Below are 19,221 nucleotides of genomic sequence, written 5' to 3' on the forward strand. Positions count from 1 at the left end.
AACTGATTTTAAGTGATAAAATAATTAACATCCTGTATTAATAGACCTTTATAGACTGAACATTACAGTAATATAAAGGTGCACATAGCTGGTTAATCACTGCAAAATTCTGGGTTGTGATTTGTCAATTATCTGATAAAGTTAAGTAATTATATACTGATTATAAATAAAATTAATATGAGAAAGAGCTCTAGAATGTTATGAAATCCTTATCACTTGGGATCAATTTCTTTTTCATGAGCAATATCACTATGATAGTGACACTAATGAGAAGATACCAGGTTGAAGAAAATTTATTTTTCTTCGGTGCACTGCATATGAAGAACCATACGGGACACAAATTCCTTCAGCATGTTCTCCCTGCTGTTTCCTACTTTCATCACTTCTTCATGGTCAGGAACATGTGTAGAATCATATGTGGTTGGACATTTATTAGTGATCAGGCTGAATGCAAACACAGTCATGCCACTCTGACAAGCCACAATAACTTCATGGGCAATACTCATACCTATTAACACAAGTTACACACAGAACATAATGTTGTATTTTAGCGTCCTGTTGCACTGATCTTCGTCCATTATATGTAAGCAGTGTCCGTCTTTTAGTGCACTCAATTTTACTTGTTACTTCACAACATGTTTCGGCACTACAGTGCCATCATCAGGTGCTCCATTTACATCAATCTATTTCATTTCTTGCCATTATGTCATTGTAAAATTTAAAAAGTATTTAAAAATATTTGTCAATTATAATAAATGTATATGTATATACTAAAAACTTGTTAAGATTATTTATCTTATCTGTCCCAATGCTAACACCGCGCATAGTTTCACCACTATGAGAGTCGTTCCTCTTATTCTCAAGGTATAACGTGTGTCGTGTTATGTGTTCCCTGTTTGGTTGCGGGTGTTGTAATGTACATGTTGTGAAGTAATAAGTAAAATTGAGTGCACTAAAAGACGGACACTGCTTACATATAATGGACACAGAACATAATGTATTAAAAGAAGATTGAGAAAAGTGTCAGTCTTGGATATTTTTACAGTGTGGACTAAGAATCTGTGTCACTCTGCACTGAGGTTTGTATAGGGACTCATTCTGATAACTTCTCCTCTGCTCTTCAATTATATCCTTTTCTTTGCATATTGCTTGACATACAACAACGACAAGAAGGAGGAGGAAGAGGGAAAGGAAGAGGAGGAGAAGACAGTGCTGTAATAATAATAATAATTGAAATGGTATAAGCACATGGGCACACCAAATTACTGGGTGCAGTAGTTCTGTCTGTGACACAAATTCAAAGTCGCAGAATTAAAACTCAGTGTATACACATCACATTATTCAATAGTTAGTGACTTACCAGCTGCATCAATGCCTAGAAGTTTCATTGCTCGGAGTTCTGTTACTGTCTCATAGCTAGGTCCGCCAGCACATGACAACACACCTTCATGCATATAGTTCTCAATTCCCATGTCTGTTCCAATTTTCTTGGCTAGTGCTCTCAAAGCAATGTCATACGCTCTGCTTACTGATGGGAATCGGGAACCAAATCTTAAAAGAAAAATACTTTTTTTTTTAAATGAATTCAGATAAACTCTTAGAAATAAATAATCACATGAAACAAATCTCTATATTTCACTCAAGTAGATTTTCATCTTTGGAGGACTACATGTCTCCCCATAATTCTTTTTCTTTCAGTGTTCATTCAGCTACTAACACAATCATGCTAATTACAATTTTGGACACCCCTGTTGTGACATTGGGGCCAGGATAGCGACTGGCTATGAGCTGGACAACCAAGGGGTCAGAGTTCAAGTTCCGGTAGGGTCAAGAATTTTCTCTCTCCACATCGTCTAGACCGGCTCTGGGGCCCACCCAGCCTCCTATCCAATGGGTACTGGGGGCACTTTCCCCAGGAGTAAAGCGGCAGGGGCGTGAAGCTGACCACCCACCTCAAGCTAGTGCTGAGATCAAAAAAAATATGGAACTATACATCCACTCCCCCATACAACTTCATGGCGTAGTGCTTAATTAGTTAAGTACAGGGACGACTTTACCTTACCTTACCTTACCTATTGTTAAATTCTGCAGAAAGTTTTTAGAAATCTATATATTATGTTACAGGTGAAAGCTAGAAAGACAACATTTGAACTCAAAAACCCAGAACTTTTGAATCCTTTGTCATGTTCTTTATTTTAACATTATATTCATCAGTGTAATTCTTTCCTGTTTAGGTGGTGTATATACATTTTTTTCAGATATTTTCTGAATGACATTTTCAATGTATTAAACTATATTTTGCATCACCTGTCATCATTAAAACCTCTCAAAGGATTAACACCAGCAAGTCCCATGAAGTTGACATGATCCTTGACAACCATTATGTCACCAACTTTATAATTTTCATTAATGCCACCAGCAGCGTTTGTTGCTATCAGATACTTCACCCCAACCATCTTCATCACACGAACAGGCATTGCACACTGGAATATAAGATATTTCCCTTTACATAATAAAATCATGATGCCACTGCCTGAGCCAGTGGTAACACAGTGTGCCGACAGAATGATGGATCATCTGGTTGTAGGTAATTCTAATTCTGCCCATAGGTGGACTTGCCAACAGTAGTCTCTCTGTTGTCAGCTGTTGCAATTTGCATTGAATATTCTGCATAGACTGTCTTCGCTCACTTGGGAGCCAGGATCATGGGTTTGAATCCCACTCAGCATGGATGTTTAGTGTGTGTGTGGGGGGGGGCGTTTTTTTGTGTTTGTGTACAGGTAGAGGCCTTGCAACGAACTGAGCAGCCACCCAAGAAGTCCTACCGAATGTCTAAATCTAGTAAACCAAAGTGAAACGGGGAGTTTCATGGAGGTAGCCAAGGCCAAAACTGAGGCTGTAGTGCCAAAGGGGGGAAAAAAAATTAAATATTTCTTATATAGAAGAGCTTCTTGAAATCTGTGTTTGTATTTTTCAATATTATATATTATGATTGAACTGAGTATGGGGAGCAGAGATCCTTGTTATTGAAAATGTATATAATCAATGTCCTTCACTCTGCATTTAAGTACCATGTCAGAAGTATATGGTCCTACTTGAATGATTGTGTGTGATTTGGCTGTGCCATAGCTCAGGCAATCAGTCATTGGCTTTCCACCGTGGTGGTCTGGGTTCAAGCCCAGGTCAGGTCATGTGGGATTTGGGGCAGACAAAGTGGCACTGGGGCTGGTACAATTGAGCCATGCATTATACTTAGGCTCCTTTCAGCGGCTTCTCTTCCTACCCCACCCCTTTTTCTTCTTCTCCTTCTCCTTGTGTCTAGAAAGTTCTTCCGTCCTGGCCAATCACGTGATCCCCCCCCTCCCCTCCACCTGGTTCTGGTTTTATGGAAACTAGTAGGGTAGAGAGAGACGAGGACTCTAGAACGAGACGTCGGGGAAGGAGGTAACAAGCAAAATTCCTTTTGGGTGTGGCCAGTCTAAATTCGGTTTGGAGGGTTTCCCGTGAAAGTTTGGGACAAGGAATAGCCGTATTGGCGGTCTGGGGCTATATATATATTTACATTTTTGGTTGGCAAATATTGGCTTATTATTTTCTCGGGTGATGATGTATTCATATATTTGTAGGCTTGCTAAACTGTTAAACTAAACTGGAAGCTAAACTGTTAGCTAAACTATCGTGATCTATTATTTGTTTGTCAGGGCGTTATTGTACTGTATTCTATTATACTTGTTAAAGGAAAGGCCGTATTGGCGATCTGGGGGCTATATATATATATATATTTACATTTTTGGGTTGGCAATGATTGGGTTATTATTTTCTTGTATGATGATGTATTCTATTATTTGTAGGCTAGCTAAACTGTTAAACTGAACTGGAAGCTAAACTGTTAGCTAAACTATTGTGATCTATTATTTGTTTGTCAGAGAGTTATTGTACTGTACCATATTATACTTGTTATATTAAACTTTTGTACTGCTTGGACATCCCTTATATCTCGGGAGGTATTGAGACGCAACAGCAAGAACTAGGAGACGGAAGCGGCGTCCCCCCCCCCCTCGGTAGGAGGAAAGGTAAAGAGGGGAGTGTCAGCTCACAATAGGCCAATAGTGGCTGCAGTAGCAAGTGGACTCAGTCTCACCCCATTAAGGATAATGTGTCTGATCCAGCAATCAACCAATCATGAAATGTGTGCTGACTGACTTGTGATTGTTTCTGTATATGTACTACAGTGAAAGTGAATGGTAATTACACTTGTAAATAGTTATATACAATTATAAAGTCATGTAGGTTTTGAGGTTCTCAGCAGTGGTTATGAAGAGTCCTGTCTTTTGGGATATGACGCCATGTAATCTGTTGAAATTCAGTTGACATTTTGGAGGAACATATCACCTCTAACTTACGGTTCCAGTCACACATATCCTGTGTGAACGTAAGGCCTTAACTTATTTAAGATTGTCACTTGGGTCAATACTTTATGGAACCAAGTGACTATTTTGATGTCCCCACATACAAAATCCTACACTTCATTCAAAGCGCAGGATTGCTGTGGGGATAATCAAAAGGGGAAGCATGATAGATCACAGCAGGTGGTGGTGCAAGGGCCAAGAAGGCCCACCCCTTATACATTCATTCATTCATTCAACTTACAGTTCAAAGCAGGTAACAAACTTGCTATTTGATTCATGCTGGTTTCTTGCTTAGTTAATTCGTCGACCCTCAAGATGTAAGAAAACATGCTTCTCTGAAATATCACTTGACTTTCACTGAACTACATATCCCAGAATGTAGGACTCTTCAACTGCAAAGGCATTTGGTAATAGTGATTTAAATAGTAAATTTATACACTTTTAACAGAAATTGTATCAGATACCATGGCAAAAGGAACACTTGTGATGTGAGCAGACATGAAAAAGTAATTGTACACACTGCCAGGATTATATCCAATCTGAAGTAAAATGAATGAATAATAAAATAAATAATACATATGACACAAAAATGTTACTGCATACCTTGACATAAAAACAAACAGTTGTTCGTTTATTGATAGCAAAATATCAACTGTAAACATCACAGTCAAGTTAGCAATATTCCTTCATATTAAGTCATATCTTAGTTCAATTCTCAGACTAGAGATTTTCCATCCTGCCCAAGTTTTTTTTGCTGTTTATGTAAGTGCCCCCGGGCAAATTCTGGGATAATACTCCAAAGTAAACCATTACTGCCTCATTCCACATTCTTTCCAATCATTATTCACTACTCATCCTATTGTATGATGGTATGAAGTTCGAAATACTGACATCATCATTAAATAAAGTGTAGATGAATGCAATATATACTGATTGCAGCCCTGTTCAAACCTACCTTGCAGATAGGAAGACCTTCATAATAATGGCACCGTCCCTGCATACACATGACAGGCACTCCATCTAGGAGACCAAACACCAGCTGAAACATATGACCTCTCACTGTTGACACTGGGAAATGTGGAATCCTTTTATATGGGAAGCATTCTTTGTCTGTCAGTGATTCTGCCAGTGAGCCTACAGTCATACAAAGATATCACAACTCAAATCTTCTAATATGGTCAGCATAATCCAGTATCATAAGACTGTTATGTATACCATTAGGTTAGGTTTTCATGGCAGGGATTGTTCAGATTGTGGTATTCTCAGTTATGACACTATGTAGTTTTGTCAATGGATAGCAACTTTTTGGAGGAATGTGTTACCTTTATCTTCAGAGTGAAGTGTGTAGGGTTAGGAATCGGGTTATGGACGCACATTGCAAGGAAAGTGGTTACTCATATGTGTCTAAGTGACAGCCTTCTTTGCAACATGTCTACATAACCCAATTCACTCCTTACTCTACATACAACATAACGAAGATGGAGGCAGCTTTTTCCTCTGAAATGTCACCAACACCTAATTCGGGATCAAAAGAAAATATGTGTTATGGTAGTGTATTGGTATATTAGACAGACACATCTGTTCAAAAACTTAAGAAATTAACATAAAAATTTTAAGAACAACTTACCAATGCCTGAGCCACAAATTATTCCTATTGATGGTCTGTATTTGGTATTTTTTAGCAAAAAATTGCCACTCTCTTGTATGTCCTCATAAGTGTAACTGAAAATAAGTGTCACAATTAAAAACGTGAAATTGTGATTCAGTAATAGTAATTGTCCAAGTTGAAGTGTGCAGTAGAACCTTGTGTTACTAAAGACAGGCTTCATTAAGAATGATTAGTCTTCAACTTCAGTAATTACTGAATGCCTAACTATAAATTGACCATACTTATACAGGTCCAGGTGTTATATCTGAGTTCATATCACTAAATAATATAATTAAGATGACTGTATTTCTTATTTCCCTGAATTTCTGCAGTAACTGTTGACTTAATTCTCTGATGCATCCCACGTCCTATTGCAAATAATATGCATTGTTGAGCTGAATGCTACAAGAAAGTTTTCTGCAGGAAGGCAGTCACAAAATTAGCTTACAAACTTACATTTAAGCTGTTGGAAGAAATTTTTATGGTCCTTGACATTCAGGATAGTATAAATTGTTGTTCAAATAATTTTAATTTTTTATATTAATATTTGGCTTATTTCTATCTTCCACAATTTCAATTTTGTCTTTTTGAAAATCCCAACTGGCCAGACACCTGGCATGCCCCCCACCTTCCCCTGCCAGTACCCATATTTCATAGAATTTTTCATCTAAAACAAACATATATGACTAGCGGTGTGGTAACAGAACCCAAGGGTTCAAAACTGATAGTACCAAAACCTGTAGTCGGGCTTGATCCAGAGCCATCTGAATCCACCTTGGAACTTTCCTGTTTTTGGAGAAAAGTGGCAGTACTCATGATGCAAAATATATATACATAGCATATTTTCATACTGCAGTGTATGTTTCAGACTATAAACTTTTAATACATTGACAAATATGTAATCTTTTTAAGAACAGTCCTAGCATATTTCTCTAACAGTTTTTATTTTTTGAAATACCACTGCATATGACCAGAAGGATTAGCACTGCTATTTTTGTGTGTGGGCGCACGTGTGTTTATGTGCATGTGTAGAGAGAGAGAGTTCATAAAATATTGCTATGATGTGTATACTCAGTGCACATCTTAAAAATTCGTTTTGTTACCTTTATTTTGAGCATACTTCAGAGCGCCATATCCCACTTGCGGAACATTACAAAATCAAGTTAGCTCCATGACTCTCTTGGAGCGATGGCATGATCGAGCAGATTATACATACATAGCTATGTAGGTGTCAAGAAAGCATTTGAGCCTGTTCTCCTTAACAACTTGTGGGATATGGTGATAATTGGTAACTTTTAATAAGTAAATTATGACGTAGTTCTCCTATTTGAAGAGCATTACAAATTTTTGGAACTTCAAAAGGTGTATAAAGTTGTAAATTGGTAAATCGATATTTAATATCTGCAATTAAAGTTAATAATTCAAACTTAAATATAGTTAATTCATGATTTGAAGTTTTCACTGTGACTACATACAACAATGCCTTCTTGGGCAATGAGCCATATCAATGTGGAGTTAGTACTCCACATTTCAGAGACTTCCTTGATCTTTAACGAACTTCAAATCTGGGGCTTCATCTCTGACTCAGAATTCTGCCGGTTACAGAGTAAGGGAGTCTTGTCCACTCCCAAAACTTCGGGTACTAATTCCATATTGTCATGACTGATTGTCCTGAAAGACTTCATTGCAAAGCTAATTTTGTTTAAAATACAATTCGTCTAATAGTGACGATTCGGTTTATTGTAACTTACATTTTGCTGGGGTTTTGGAGTGCCGTCTTTGTGTATAGTTTTCATTAAGTCGTGGGGTTGGGAGGAAACGTGCCCCAGTTCCACTTCTCTTTGTGTATAAGTTGTATAAATTCCACATGTATTTTCCTTGCACTTTCTGTGTTATAATTTATTTATGTTAACCTAATTATCCTTTAAAACGTTAAACCCAAGTTGCTGTAAGAAGAATACTATCATGCAATAAAAGTCTAATTTGAAATTACCTTTGACAATCATAAGCAGCTTCTGATATTTCTTTGTTCATCTTGTGTCCTAATAGTAAATGTAAATCAATGGAGATAAGAATGTTCAGCAGTTCAGCCTCGCTAGTAAAAGTCACGAATTGATTCTGTAGAGCCTGTTGTTGACTTAAGTAACCAGCTTCAAATAGAGGAGTCCAATTGGAGAAATTTTGGTCCCTCGGGGATCTGATGATCGTGATGATCCATGGCAGTGGCTGTGTTTGACGTAAGAAGCCCCATACTCTCATAGGTCTATTTTGAACTTCAGACAGTGATACATGTTATCTCAAGGAGGCAGAGGGCAGCACAAAGATCTCATAAGGTCAAATCATACAGTTAATATGCCTGGGCAGTACGATTGGATGGGCTGTTCGAAGCATCTGAAAAGTCTGGACACTGTCCTCTTACTGAATTATGGAGTGATACACATCTCCAATATAGTTGGTATTTATCAAATTTCANAACTTCAGACAGTGATACATGTTATCTCAAGGGGGCAGAGGGCAGCACAAAGATCTCATAAGGTCAAAGCATACAGTTAATATGCCTGGGCAGTACGATTGGATAGGCTGTTCGAAGCATCTGAAAAGTCTGGACACTGTCCTCTTACTGAATTATGGACTAATACACATCTCCAATATAGTTGGTATTTATCAAATTTCACACTGTCTCAGTGTGACTGTTATAAATAACATAAATTTATTAAGTGTTAAAATTAGCGCTCTCCTTGTGCTTATTTAATTAATCACCCTGGGATGAAGACGTATGGGCAAGTGGAGGTATAGCTCCACGTATTCTTAACATCGTCACTAAGGCAGCGTCTACACAAGTGCACAAAATGCGTCCGTTGTAACGAACGTACTTTATGACGGACGTTGTTGAGGACGCCACACAGTTGCAGAATGCGGTGCGTAGTTTTTTGTCTGCAATGGAGCCAGAAGAAAGCTTAGCATTCGCCTCTCGTTTATTTCTACAACGGATGTCACGACGTTCGTTACAACGGACGCATTTTGTGTGCTCATGTAGACGCTTGTCTAAATGTAGGGGAGTGGTCAGCTTCAGGCTTCGGCCTCTTTATCTCCTTCCCAGGGAAAGAACCCCTGCCCCCAGGTATTCATTGGATGGGCCCCAGAATAGGTTCAGACATTACGAAGACAAAATCTCTTGCCCCTGACAGGAATTGAACTGCAATTCCTTGGCCTTCCAACCCATAGTCTAGTCACTATACTGACTGAGATATTCTGGTTCACTTATTAAGGGTATACCTAACAAAATGGAAACGATACACAAAAAGAAATTATAATAAAACTTAAAATGGGAACACTGCTATTAAATGTTGTTCTTATCTGAAAATTGAATCTGATCCAGAAATAACGAGACAAAAGCATGTCATGACAAATTTTCACGCATCCTGGATTCCCATCAATTATTTGACACTGTACAGCAAGAAAAGGATAAAAATTGGAGAGAAAGACTTAAGTCACTGGCACAGTAAGCAATATAATTACACTACAAAATTAACATAAAGTACATGCATGTATGCAATTAATGTTTTTTTTTCCATTGTGTAATTGCATCATTGGTTACGATCTGATAAAGTGAGTTTATGAGCTACAAAATAAGGATACAGATTCAGATTACAGTCTTGTGAGATGTGACACCATGTAGTTTGGTAGAAAGGTACCAATGTTTCAGGAGTACCTGCTGTACCCATCTTCACCTTTTCTACAAAGAATATGGAGACAGTAGGTTCATCCAAAACACTGGTACCTATCAAACTACATGGCTTCATATTCCCAAAGATTGGCATGTGAACATTCATCACCGTGAGAACCTCATCCCATAAAGTATGTACATATATATTGTATGTTTTCTAGGACATTATAACAGTGTACTATAGATCTCAAAACACTGTCTCTGCATAAAGGAATATAGCGAACTACGTAGAACAAGACTTGCAAAGAAATATGTGCTTCTATGAATATAAAGTGCAGAATTTTGAAAACCTCATAGAATCCTAAGGCCAGGGAACCCAGTCAGTACATCCCTGCAGTTTTTCCAGTACCCTTGCTTATTATTAAACCATTAATATTGTGCACAAACCATTTTATTTGCCTTTGCTACTCTTGACAGAATTTAAACATTTCAAGAAAAAACATTATTTGAGGGCTATCTTCTGTATTATTAATACAAATGTATGCATTAAATCCCTTTGCTTTATTATATAGTATTTTTACTTTGAGCATACACCATGTAAATTAAAGTGAAAGTCGTCCCTGTCTTTAATTAAGTAAGCAATACACCATAAACACTTATGGGGAGTGGATGTACAGATTCAAGTTTTCTTAACCTCAGCACCAGCTGGAGGTGAACAGTCAGCTTCATGCCCTTACTGCTTTACCCCCCAGGTACCTGTTGGATAGAAGGCTAGGTGAGCCCCAGAGCCAGACTGGACGACATGGAGATGAGAAAATTCTTGACCCTATTGGGGCAAGAACTCCAACCCCTTGGTCGTCCACCCCATAGTCAGTCGCTATAACAACTGAGCTAACCCGGCTCCTATACATTGTCTAAATACAAATGTTACTTGTAAATTCAGTACTCATGCATATTTACATGTTAGTTCAGTATCACAAATCAGTCCAGTAGCTAAAATATGAGGAACATTCAAAACAGACGACAGAATTATAATATAAATTCTAACTGAACTCTGTAAAATTCTAAGAATGTTGTAGTTTCTAATATATAGTCATATAATATTTAGTATTAGGAACATAACAAAAGTGCTAGATGACACCTAAAATAAACAAAATTATGAGATGTAATTTGTACAACTGTAAAATTTTATGTAATATTCTAAGATGATGTAGTACATAGTAAATAAATAATTTTCTTAAGACGATGTTACATCATGGATCTATATAAAATCATTATGCAACAAATAAATTATAGTATAAAATATTCATGTTGCCTTAGTTACTAAATATGATAAAAGAACAATAAATTAAAGACAGTGGTGCACAATTAAATTGCGCCCTCCCCCACAAACATATGTCAATTTTTCCCTTAGACATCTACAACTCTTTTTTATCCATGTTGTAATCAGTGTAAGGTGTCAGTTCATTACATCATATATCTTAAATGGCTTAGTATTAAGAATGCTCACCCTGATAATACTTATGTTTTCTTCCCATACTCCAACAATTTAGAAATTCTTTGCCTTGTAGGGTTTAGCACATACCTTTGCCTGTGACAGCTACTAAGACAAAAGTCTCGACATATTGAGTAAACGTGAAAATTTCTTTATCTTTAACTCTTACAGGCAGAAAAGAGACCAGAAAGGCAAGCATTAAATTTCAGATATATAGCTTGTGGGCACAGATTTTACACAATAAAGAAAATGTTGTTTCACTTGATGGACCTCACTATAATGACATAAAAGGATAACCTTTTGACGAGTTGTTCCCCAATGTATTTTGCACTCATATTACTAATGAAGAATACTGCAATTGTGGATGCAATGCATTTGTTCTACAATATAATGAATGGGATTATTTCCCATTCTCCATCTCATTTTGAACTGGTGCAAAATACCTCCACCAAACCTTTCTGTATGCAAAATTTGGTGACAAAGAGAAGACAGAATGGCACGTGATTTTATAAGAATGTTGATAAAATATTAATCTTTTTATTTTGAATTATGGAAATGTAACTATCATGCAGCTGTCTGCAATAAATATATATACTGATTTACAAGGTGATATTAGATCCTAAAATCTGTCTTATATGATTACTTTCATTCTCTACAATGTTACAACATTAAACGTGAAAAAATCTATGATTTGAAAAAATCACCAAAGATGCCATTTGACAGAATTAAGATCAGAGCTATTCTTATATGTGTCGACTCATCTTTCAGTATGGTGCTAAATAATCTGTGCAGCTTAAACAGTGTCATCAGATACCTAAAAATCAATAATCAATAAATCATCAGCTTAACATTAAGATACTTTAAGTTAAAAGTTTCAGAGAAGTACTTGAATGTTATGAATGATAATATTTTTCTCATGCATGCTAAAATTAATGGCACATAGCACAAATGGATGAGAAGAGGAATGCATAGGATATTGGTGGGAAAGCCAGAAGGAAAGAGACCACTGGGAAGACCAAGGCATAGTTGGGTGGACAATATTAAAATGGATCTTAGAGAGAGACAGGATGGGATGGATTGGATTGATCTGGCTCAGGATGGGGACCAGTGGAGGGCTCTTGTGAACACAGTAATGAACCTTCAGGTTACATAAAATGCTGGGAAATTCTTGAGTAGCTGTAGATTTGGCTTCTCCTCAAGAAGGACTTAGCTCCGTAAGTAAGTAAATAAGGCTAATTTTAATAACTTACTCAAGGGGAAATACAGAATTCAAGCACTGAATGAAGGTTGTGAGCAATTGCACTTATTTTCTTGCGGCAAATTTTAACAACACCCCCAACATGTGTAACTTGACACAGTAACATACACATCATCTTTTGGCTTCCATATTTTTATGATCCTGCTACAGTAATTGGGAAGCATCTAGGGTGGAATGTATTACTTCAGGCATTGTAGAAGTAAGATGGTATTAAGGGGAGCGGCAGCCTGTGTTGCAGCCGGCGGTGGCATTTTCGAATATCAGCTTTAAGCACCAATAAAGTCAAATTAAAGGTAATTTCACAAAGTTAACTTTACATTCATACTTTAAATGTATCATGTATTATACTGGTTTATTATTTTGTCCCGTTTATTGTCAGTAATCGTTACCTTCTATTCTGAGTAACCATCCAAAATCGGACACATGTTTATAAGAACTTTTTTGATCACAAAGACTTAGGAAATCACCTCCTGCAGTTATGCCCTAAAGTCGTGAAACACCCTGTATATATACGAGGGGTGAGGAAACATTGAAATATGAAATATTAGGTATCAGTCTCTTGCTGTTTGGTTGTCTACACACATAGACCCACCAGCCATTTTCTGGGAATCTGTTATCTGATTATCCTCCTAAGAACTCACACTCTCCTGTTCCTTACACAGGTAGAAAGAAAGGAGACTTCTTGTTGAGTTCTGACTGGAACTCATGGGTCAGTTCCTGCCTTGGTACAAACAAACATTTATTTGTAACCTGAGTCATGTTCAATGTCTGATACATTAGAGCAGCTAATGTGTCTTTAGCAATGAGAAGTCTTTCACAATTTTTCTTGCTTGGATGGATACACATGATTTGCAAAATGCTTCAAAAATATTTAGAAAAATGCATTATATGAATAGAATTTCCATGAGGTATATTAGAAAGGCATGCATGAGAGATTAACAATGTATTTTTAAGATTACCATCTGTGTCTTATAATTAAATGGGCCTGCTTCATATTCTTTGACATATCTGTTCTTGGAATCAGGTTACTATTATGCTAACATTCTCTAATAAGTGATCATATGGAACTATATTTATTTCCCTGGTGGATTATTTCGAATGTGTTGGACCAGGTTGGAGACAAAAGCCTTCAGAACATCCTCCCTCTCCCTACCAGCTTCTATTACTTCTTCATGGTTGGCAACAACTTCTTCATCATATGTGGTCACACATTTGTTAGTGATAAGGCTGAATGCAAAGACAGTCATGCCACTGTGACAAGCCACAATGACCTCGTGGACGGTGCTCATACCTGTTAAAACAAAAAATAAAATAAAATAAAGTAAAAATAGGCATTTATTGCATAATAATACTGGCCTCCTCTCTCTGTTATTACCTCCTAATTTCCAATTCAGTAATGCTTTTGTAAATATCTTAAAAGGGTCAAAACAGATATGAAAGCTCCTTCAGTAAGATTTCAATCAAAGTAAAAGTAAGTAAAGCTACCCCTGTAACAGGCTGTGGAGGTCCTTAGGGTTGTGAGATGTCGAGGCTCATAGATGGCTGCAAGGTTGTGAGCCTACATGCTGGCTGCCCTTTACCCCCCGAGAATATGCCAAGAATATTCCTGGTACTCATTTCTGTTAGAAGCTGAGTCAGCCCCAGGGCCATAGTGCGGCCAGAAGGATTAGGTCAATTGAAAAAAATCCAACGACCTCATCAAGACTTTAACCCGCAACCTTCTGGCTTGTAGCATAGTGCCTCAACCAACTATGCTACCGCGTGCCCCCAAGATTTTTATCAAAACTAGTCCAAACTTAATATTATATTGTAGCATCCTGTTGCACTGCGTAGATCTGACTTTGCATTCCACAACTTTGGTCAATATTCACTCATCTTCTTCTCCCTATTGTTTATCACTACATGTTTCAGCCTAAATGGCTATCATCAGGTTACAAGATGTTGTGTTGAAGGAATATGCTGCTGTGCTGTAAAACTGCTCTGCTTTTCTTATGTAACTGCATTGGACTAATTCTAGCTTGTGTGGTTTATCATGCTGTTGCCATGTATGTGTTTGGTTTGTCGTTTTGTTGGATTTTTATGTTTTCTTTGATTTGGTGTGTGGCTATCCTGAATGTTTCTGTTGGAGCGGAAGTGTCACATTTTGTTACAAGGACATACAAGATAGCACTACAATGCTCTTTATGATTAGAACTAACATAAACATGTGCAAACATAAGTATATAGAATGGGCTGAATGCACAAGAAACTAATTCATAACCATTCCCCAAAATGGGCCACTAGGCAGAATATATAAACAATGTGATAAATATTTACATCAACCTTTGAGTACTCCACACCCTATACAGGAAAGCCATACCTCAGTACAGTGTAACCCCAGTAAACAGAAGCTGTCTGAATCCAAACTCTCGGTAATCCATACTGACTGACAGCACCAGGCCCCTCTCAAAATAGTTTCACTTCCTTGCAGTAAAAATGTATTCTTATGAAACGTGATACTGTGTGTTAACGGACCTGCTTTTCTGGGTGGTGAGAGATGTAACCTGGTTATCATTTTCCCTGAACTTGGCATGTAGTCAAATATCCATGGGTTCTGGTCATTGTTAATATAGAAGCTGTACCTATAACTTTTTGAATAAATTCGCTTAGTGTGGGGTGGAGTCCAGCTGGGTCCACTAGGCACAGCAGCCACTGATTGGCCTATTGTATCTGCCCCTGATGATTATGATGATGGAGTATTTAGTGGAATGAAGACTGGCAGGGGAAGCCAAAGCAGTCAGAGAAATCCTGCCCCAGTGCCACTTTGTCCATCACAAATCACACTTGACCAGGCCCGGGATTGAATCCAGGCCACCACGGTGGGAAGCTAGTGACTAACTGCTTGAGCTATGGCACGGCCTTTTGAATAAATTAGTTTACTTAAAATTATAATTCTTAATTTGTAATCTGGTAATCCAAAAATTCTATAGTCTGAACACAAAAGTGCTTTAATTAGTTTAGATTATTAGGTTTCATCATGTATAGGAATATTTTGACGTAAAATATTTTCAATATACAATAATATAATCTTCAAAACCGAAGTTTAAACAATGTGAATTTTGGAATACCAAAAAAAAATAAAATAAAATAAGAGATGGTTATTTAAAAATCTGAATATGACAGCATATGTCAATTAATTGTTCAGCGAAGAATATGTTTAACACGTGCTAAGAAGACCTGTCTAAAAACATTCACTACCACCAAATTATCACAATGTACTTTGATAATTTATTGCATGTATAATAATGTTAAGATATTATTTAAGATCAACTCACCAACTGCATCAATTCCAAGAATTTTCATCGCAGAAAGTTCTGCCACAGTCTCAAAATTTGGCCCACCAAGACATGTGTAAACCCCTTCATGTAGAGAATCCTCAATGCCCAAGTCCCTGCCAATTTTCATGGCCGCTGCCCTCAAACTGGCATCATATGCTTTGCTCACTGCAGGAAATCGTGGCCCAAACCTTGACAGGAAAAGCATTTAAAATGAAACAAAATATATTAAGAAAATTAGCTTTACCTCTAATAAAATAACAGAGAAACAAAGCAAAAAAAAATGGAAGCACAAAGAAGATGTAAAAAACATTCAAAGGGTGAAATCTGACCCTAAAATCTGATCTAAAACTTTGTGACGATAGAACATTAATACAAAAATTATGTTTCTGGACATTATCCATTGTCCTGCTTTCGTCTAAAACACCGCCCTCTTTTTATTTAAATACACGACATTTCAGAGATTGGATTCTGTCTCCATCTTCATGTATAACCATTGGGACTAGCTCAGTCGACTGAACCCAACTGAGTAGGTTTCACCTGAAGACGGAGACAAAATCCATTCTCCAAAACGTTGCGTTTTTAAATAAAAACAGGACGATGGATAAAGCCCAGAAACATAACATTTGTCGTAAAATGTGACTTAAAATACTTCATTTCAAAATGAAATCTGTGTTAAGTGGCATCAAGTGGTGTTAAGTTTCTTTGGTTCCGGATATGGGGGTCCCATCAGGGGCAAGGACAGATATTATCAATGGTGGAGGGGAGAACCTAGTTTTCCAAGGGAAGGGGAAACCAAAAAATTTTCTTAGAAACTTACACTCATGCTGTTTAAGACAATATCTATTGACTGCCTTAAGGTATTCAGGATAGGAAAATAACTGTTTAAATAGTTTTGATTTTCTTTATTCTTCTTCTTGGCCAAGACAATGTACCATGGAGTTTGTCTCGCTTCTTATAAGAATGTGTGATTAAGACTTGGGCAGTAAATAGAAAACATTATCAAAATTTCAGATAAATGCCTCACCTCTCATCATTTGGACCTCTCAAAGGGTTGACGCCAGCAAAACCCATAAAGTTGACGTGATCCTTGATAACCATTATGTCACCAACTTTATACTTCTCATTAAGGCCGCCAGCAGCGTTTGTTGCTATCAGGTACTTTACTCCAACCATCTTCATCACACGAACAGGCATTGCACACTAGAATACAGAATAATTATCACTGTGTGTGCAAGACAGTTAGGTTAAGTTACAGAGCTGAAGGTTAGGTTATGGAGGATGGGTAGTAGATCACATTCCCATGTTTTAACACCTGTATGCTCCCAATGAGTAGTTTTATGGGGTAGAAGACAAAATAGGGTGAACTGAATAAGAGAAGAAAAATAATAATATAATGGCGGAGGGGAATATAAAGAGAAGAGGTAGGAAGAGGAGATGGATGAGGATTAGGAGGGAACAAAAGGCAATGAGGAGGAGGGAGGGAAGGAAGAGGATATCTGAAAGAGAAGAATGTGGATGTGGAAGGAAGAGAAAGGAAAGTAAGATGAGAATGCGACAAAAGGTTGAAAGATGAGGAAGAAGGTCGAAAATATGGCAAAGAAACAGAAGAAAATAATTGGGCGATTTTTTTAAACTTCCACTGCAATTCCACCAAAGATCATCAATAAAAGCCACGCCCAGAAATTCCTGCATTCCCAACTGAAGCAGGACATAATGTGTGCCAATACTGATTTGAAAAATCAACTTCTCAAGATTCCAAAAACTACCTTGCAGATGGGATAGCCCTCATAGTAATGGAATCGTCCCTGCATGCACATGACAGGCACTCCATCTAGTAGACCAAACACCAACTGACCCGTATGGCCTCTCACTGTTGAAACCGGGAAATGTGGGACATCTTCATATGGGAAGCATTCCTTGTCTGTCAGTGAATCTGCCAGTGAGCCTACAATCATACAAATCCATCATAACACACAACACGGAAAACAAATTTGTTCTTGTAGACGATACATGTGAATCAATCAATTTTCAAGGAAAATGAGTCCTTCTTGAGTACCCACCAGTCATTCAAATACTAAAGAATTTTTCAACATGTTATGGAAAGAAAAAGTTCATTACCATGTTCACAAAATCCTGCCTATGGTCCCTATCCTGTGAAAGATGAAACCAGTCCACACCATCCAAGCCTATTTCACTAAGATCCATTGTAATATTATACTCCCAACCACGACTAGGCCTTTCCTTCTGGCTTTACCACCAATATCCTACATGTACTCCTCTTCTCCCCATTAGTGCCACATGTCCTGCCCATCTCATCTGCCTTGACTTGACCGTTCTAATTATAACTGTATAATAATAATTGCATATAGTGAAAAGTAATAGTTATGAAGCTCCTCATTATACTACTTTCTCCAACCTCTTATTTGTCCATCTTTGCGGTTTTGAAGCCAATTAATTTTTTATGGGTATTAGAGAGATAGGATGGGATGGTATGGACGGATCGATCTGGCTCAGGATAGGGACCAGTTGAAAGCTCTTGTGAACATGGTAATGAATTTCGGGTTCACATAATGCTGGTAAGTTCCCGAGTAGCTGCACAATTGGCGGCTTCTCAAAAAGGGCTAAGCTACATGAGTAAATGATTGACATATAAAACATAAGGGAATAAAGTTGCGGTAAATTAAAAGATGATTATATAAATTAATTCTGAATGCTGATTAAAATCCGGCCACAAAAATTGCCTATCACGTGGCAGTTTTTTTGTTGTATAGAATTTTGAACTGAAACAACACATTTTTCACTTTGGCCGCACTATGGCCATGGGTTCAACTCAGCCTTTGTTAGAAATGAGTACAAGGAAACTTCCCAGGGTTAAAGACAGGTTGGCGTATAAGGCTGACAAACTCACGGCCATCTGTGAGCCTAATGTCTAGAAAATGTGGGAGCCTCGACGTCTCACAACTCTATGTATCAAAGTGGCCTGTTACAGGGATAGCTTTACCTTTTTTATTATTATTATTCTTACTATGCCTTCAATTGTCGTCAACCATAATGTGAGAAAGTGATTCTTATTAGTGACAACACGTTCGTTCTAACTTATGTGACGTCATTATTTGAAACTACAATAAAAAAAAATATATATATAGACTGGCAGAAGGCATTTGACCGGGTAAACTGGACCAAATTAATGCAGATCCTGAAAGAAACAGGTATCGATTGGCATGAAAGAAGATTGATTAGCAAATTGTACATGGATCAGAAAGTTAGAGTACGACTGGACAGGGGGGAGACAGGAAGTGTGCAGATTGGAAGAGGAGTTCGACAAGGATGCTGTTTATCACCAATTCTGTTCAACTTGTACAGCGAATGCCTTACCAAGGAAGCTCTGGATGGGCTCGGTGACTTCAAAGTAGGAGGGCAAATTATT

General features: G+C 37.5%; 2 protein-coding genes across 3 annotated transcripts in view; both read right to left on the reverse strand.

The window, feature by feature from the left end:
- Positions 1–30: 30 nt before the first annotated feature.
- Positions 31–8,301, reverse strand: LOC111867620 (purine nucleoside phosphorylase). The gene is made up of 6 exons (XM_023857619.2): positions 8,051–8,301; positions 6,037–6,131; positions 5,365–5,543; positions 2,308–2,483; positions 1,361–1,551; positions 31–508 (listed from the first exon to the last, which is right to left on the reverse strand). The coding sequence occupies exons 1-6, from the start codon at positions 8,089–8,091 to the stop codon at positions 294–296; spliced, it is 897 nt and encodes a 298-aa protein (XP_023713387.1). The 5' UTR covers positions 8,092–8,301; the 3' UTR covers positions 31–293.
- A 4,646-nt stretch (positions 8,302–12,947) lies between these two features.
- Positions 12,948–19,221, reverse strand: part of LOC111867639 (purine nucleoside phosphorylase) — a 30,387-nt gene continuing 24,113 nt past the window's right edge. For both annotated transcript variants that reach the window (XM_023857653.2, XM_023857654.2), the window contains 4 exons: positions 17,561–17,739; positions 16,819–16,994; positions 15,792–15,982; positions 12,948–13,768 (listed from right to left, as the gene is read on the reverse strand). In XM_023857653.2, the coding sequence (XP_023713421.1) occupies positions 13,551–13,768; positions 15,792–15,982; positions 16,819–16,994; positions 17,561–17,739 (764 nt within the window). In that variant the 3' untranslated portion in view covers positions 12,948–13,550. The remainder of the gene's footprint in view (positions 13,769–15,791; positions 15,983–16,818; positions 16,995–17,560; positions 17,740–19,221) is intronic.

Source organism: Cryptotermes secundus, unplaced genomic scaffold, assembly GCF_002891405.2.
Source record: "Cryptotermes secundus unplaced genomic scaffold, Csec_1.0 scaffold548, whole genome shotgun sequence".
Lineage (NCBI taxonomy): Eukaryota > Metazoa > Arthropoda > Insecta > Blattodea > Kalotermitidae > Cryptotermes > Cryptotermes secundus.

What these genes read in the sequence shown, in the direction of transcription:
- LOC111867620 (XM_023857619.2), bottom strand. Translation starts at nt 8,091, where the DNA reads ATGAACAAAGAAATATCAGAAGCTGCTTATGATTGTCAAAG. An exon ending in AATTTGTGGCTCAGGCATTG is followed by an intron (nt 5,544 to 6,036) that starts GTAAGTTGTTCT and finishes GTATGACTGTAG; the next exon opens with GCTCACTGGCAGAATCACTG. An exon ending in AGAGGTTTTAATGATGACAG is followed by an intron (nt 1,552 to 2,307) that starts GTGATGCAAAAT and finishes TTTTCTTTTAAG; the next exon opens with ATTTGGTTCCCGATTCCCAT.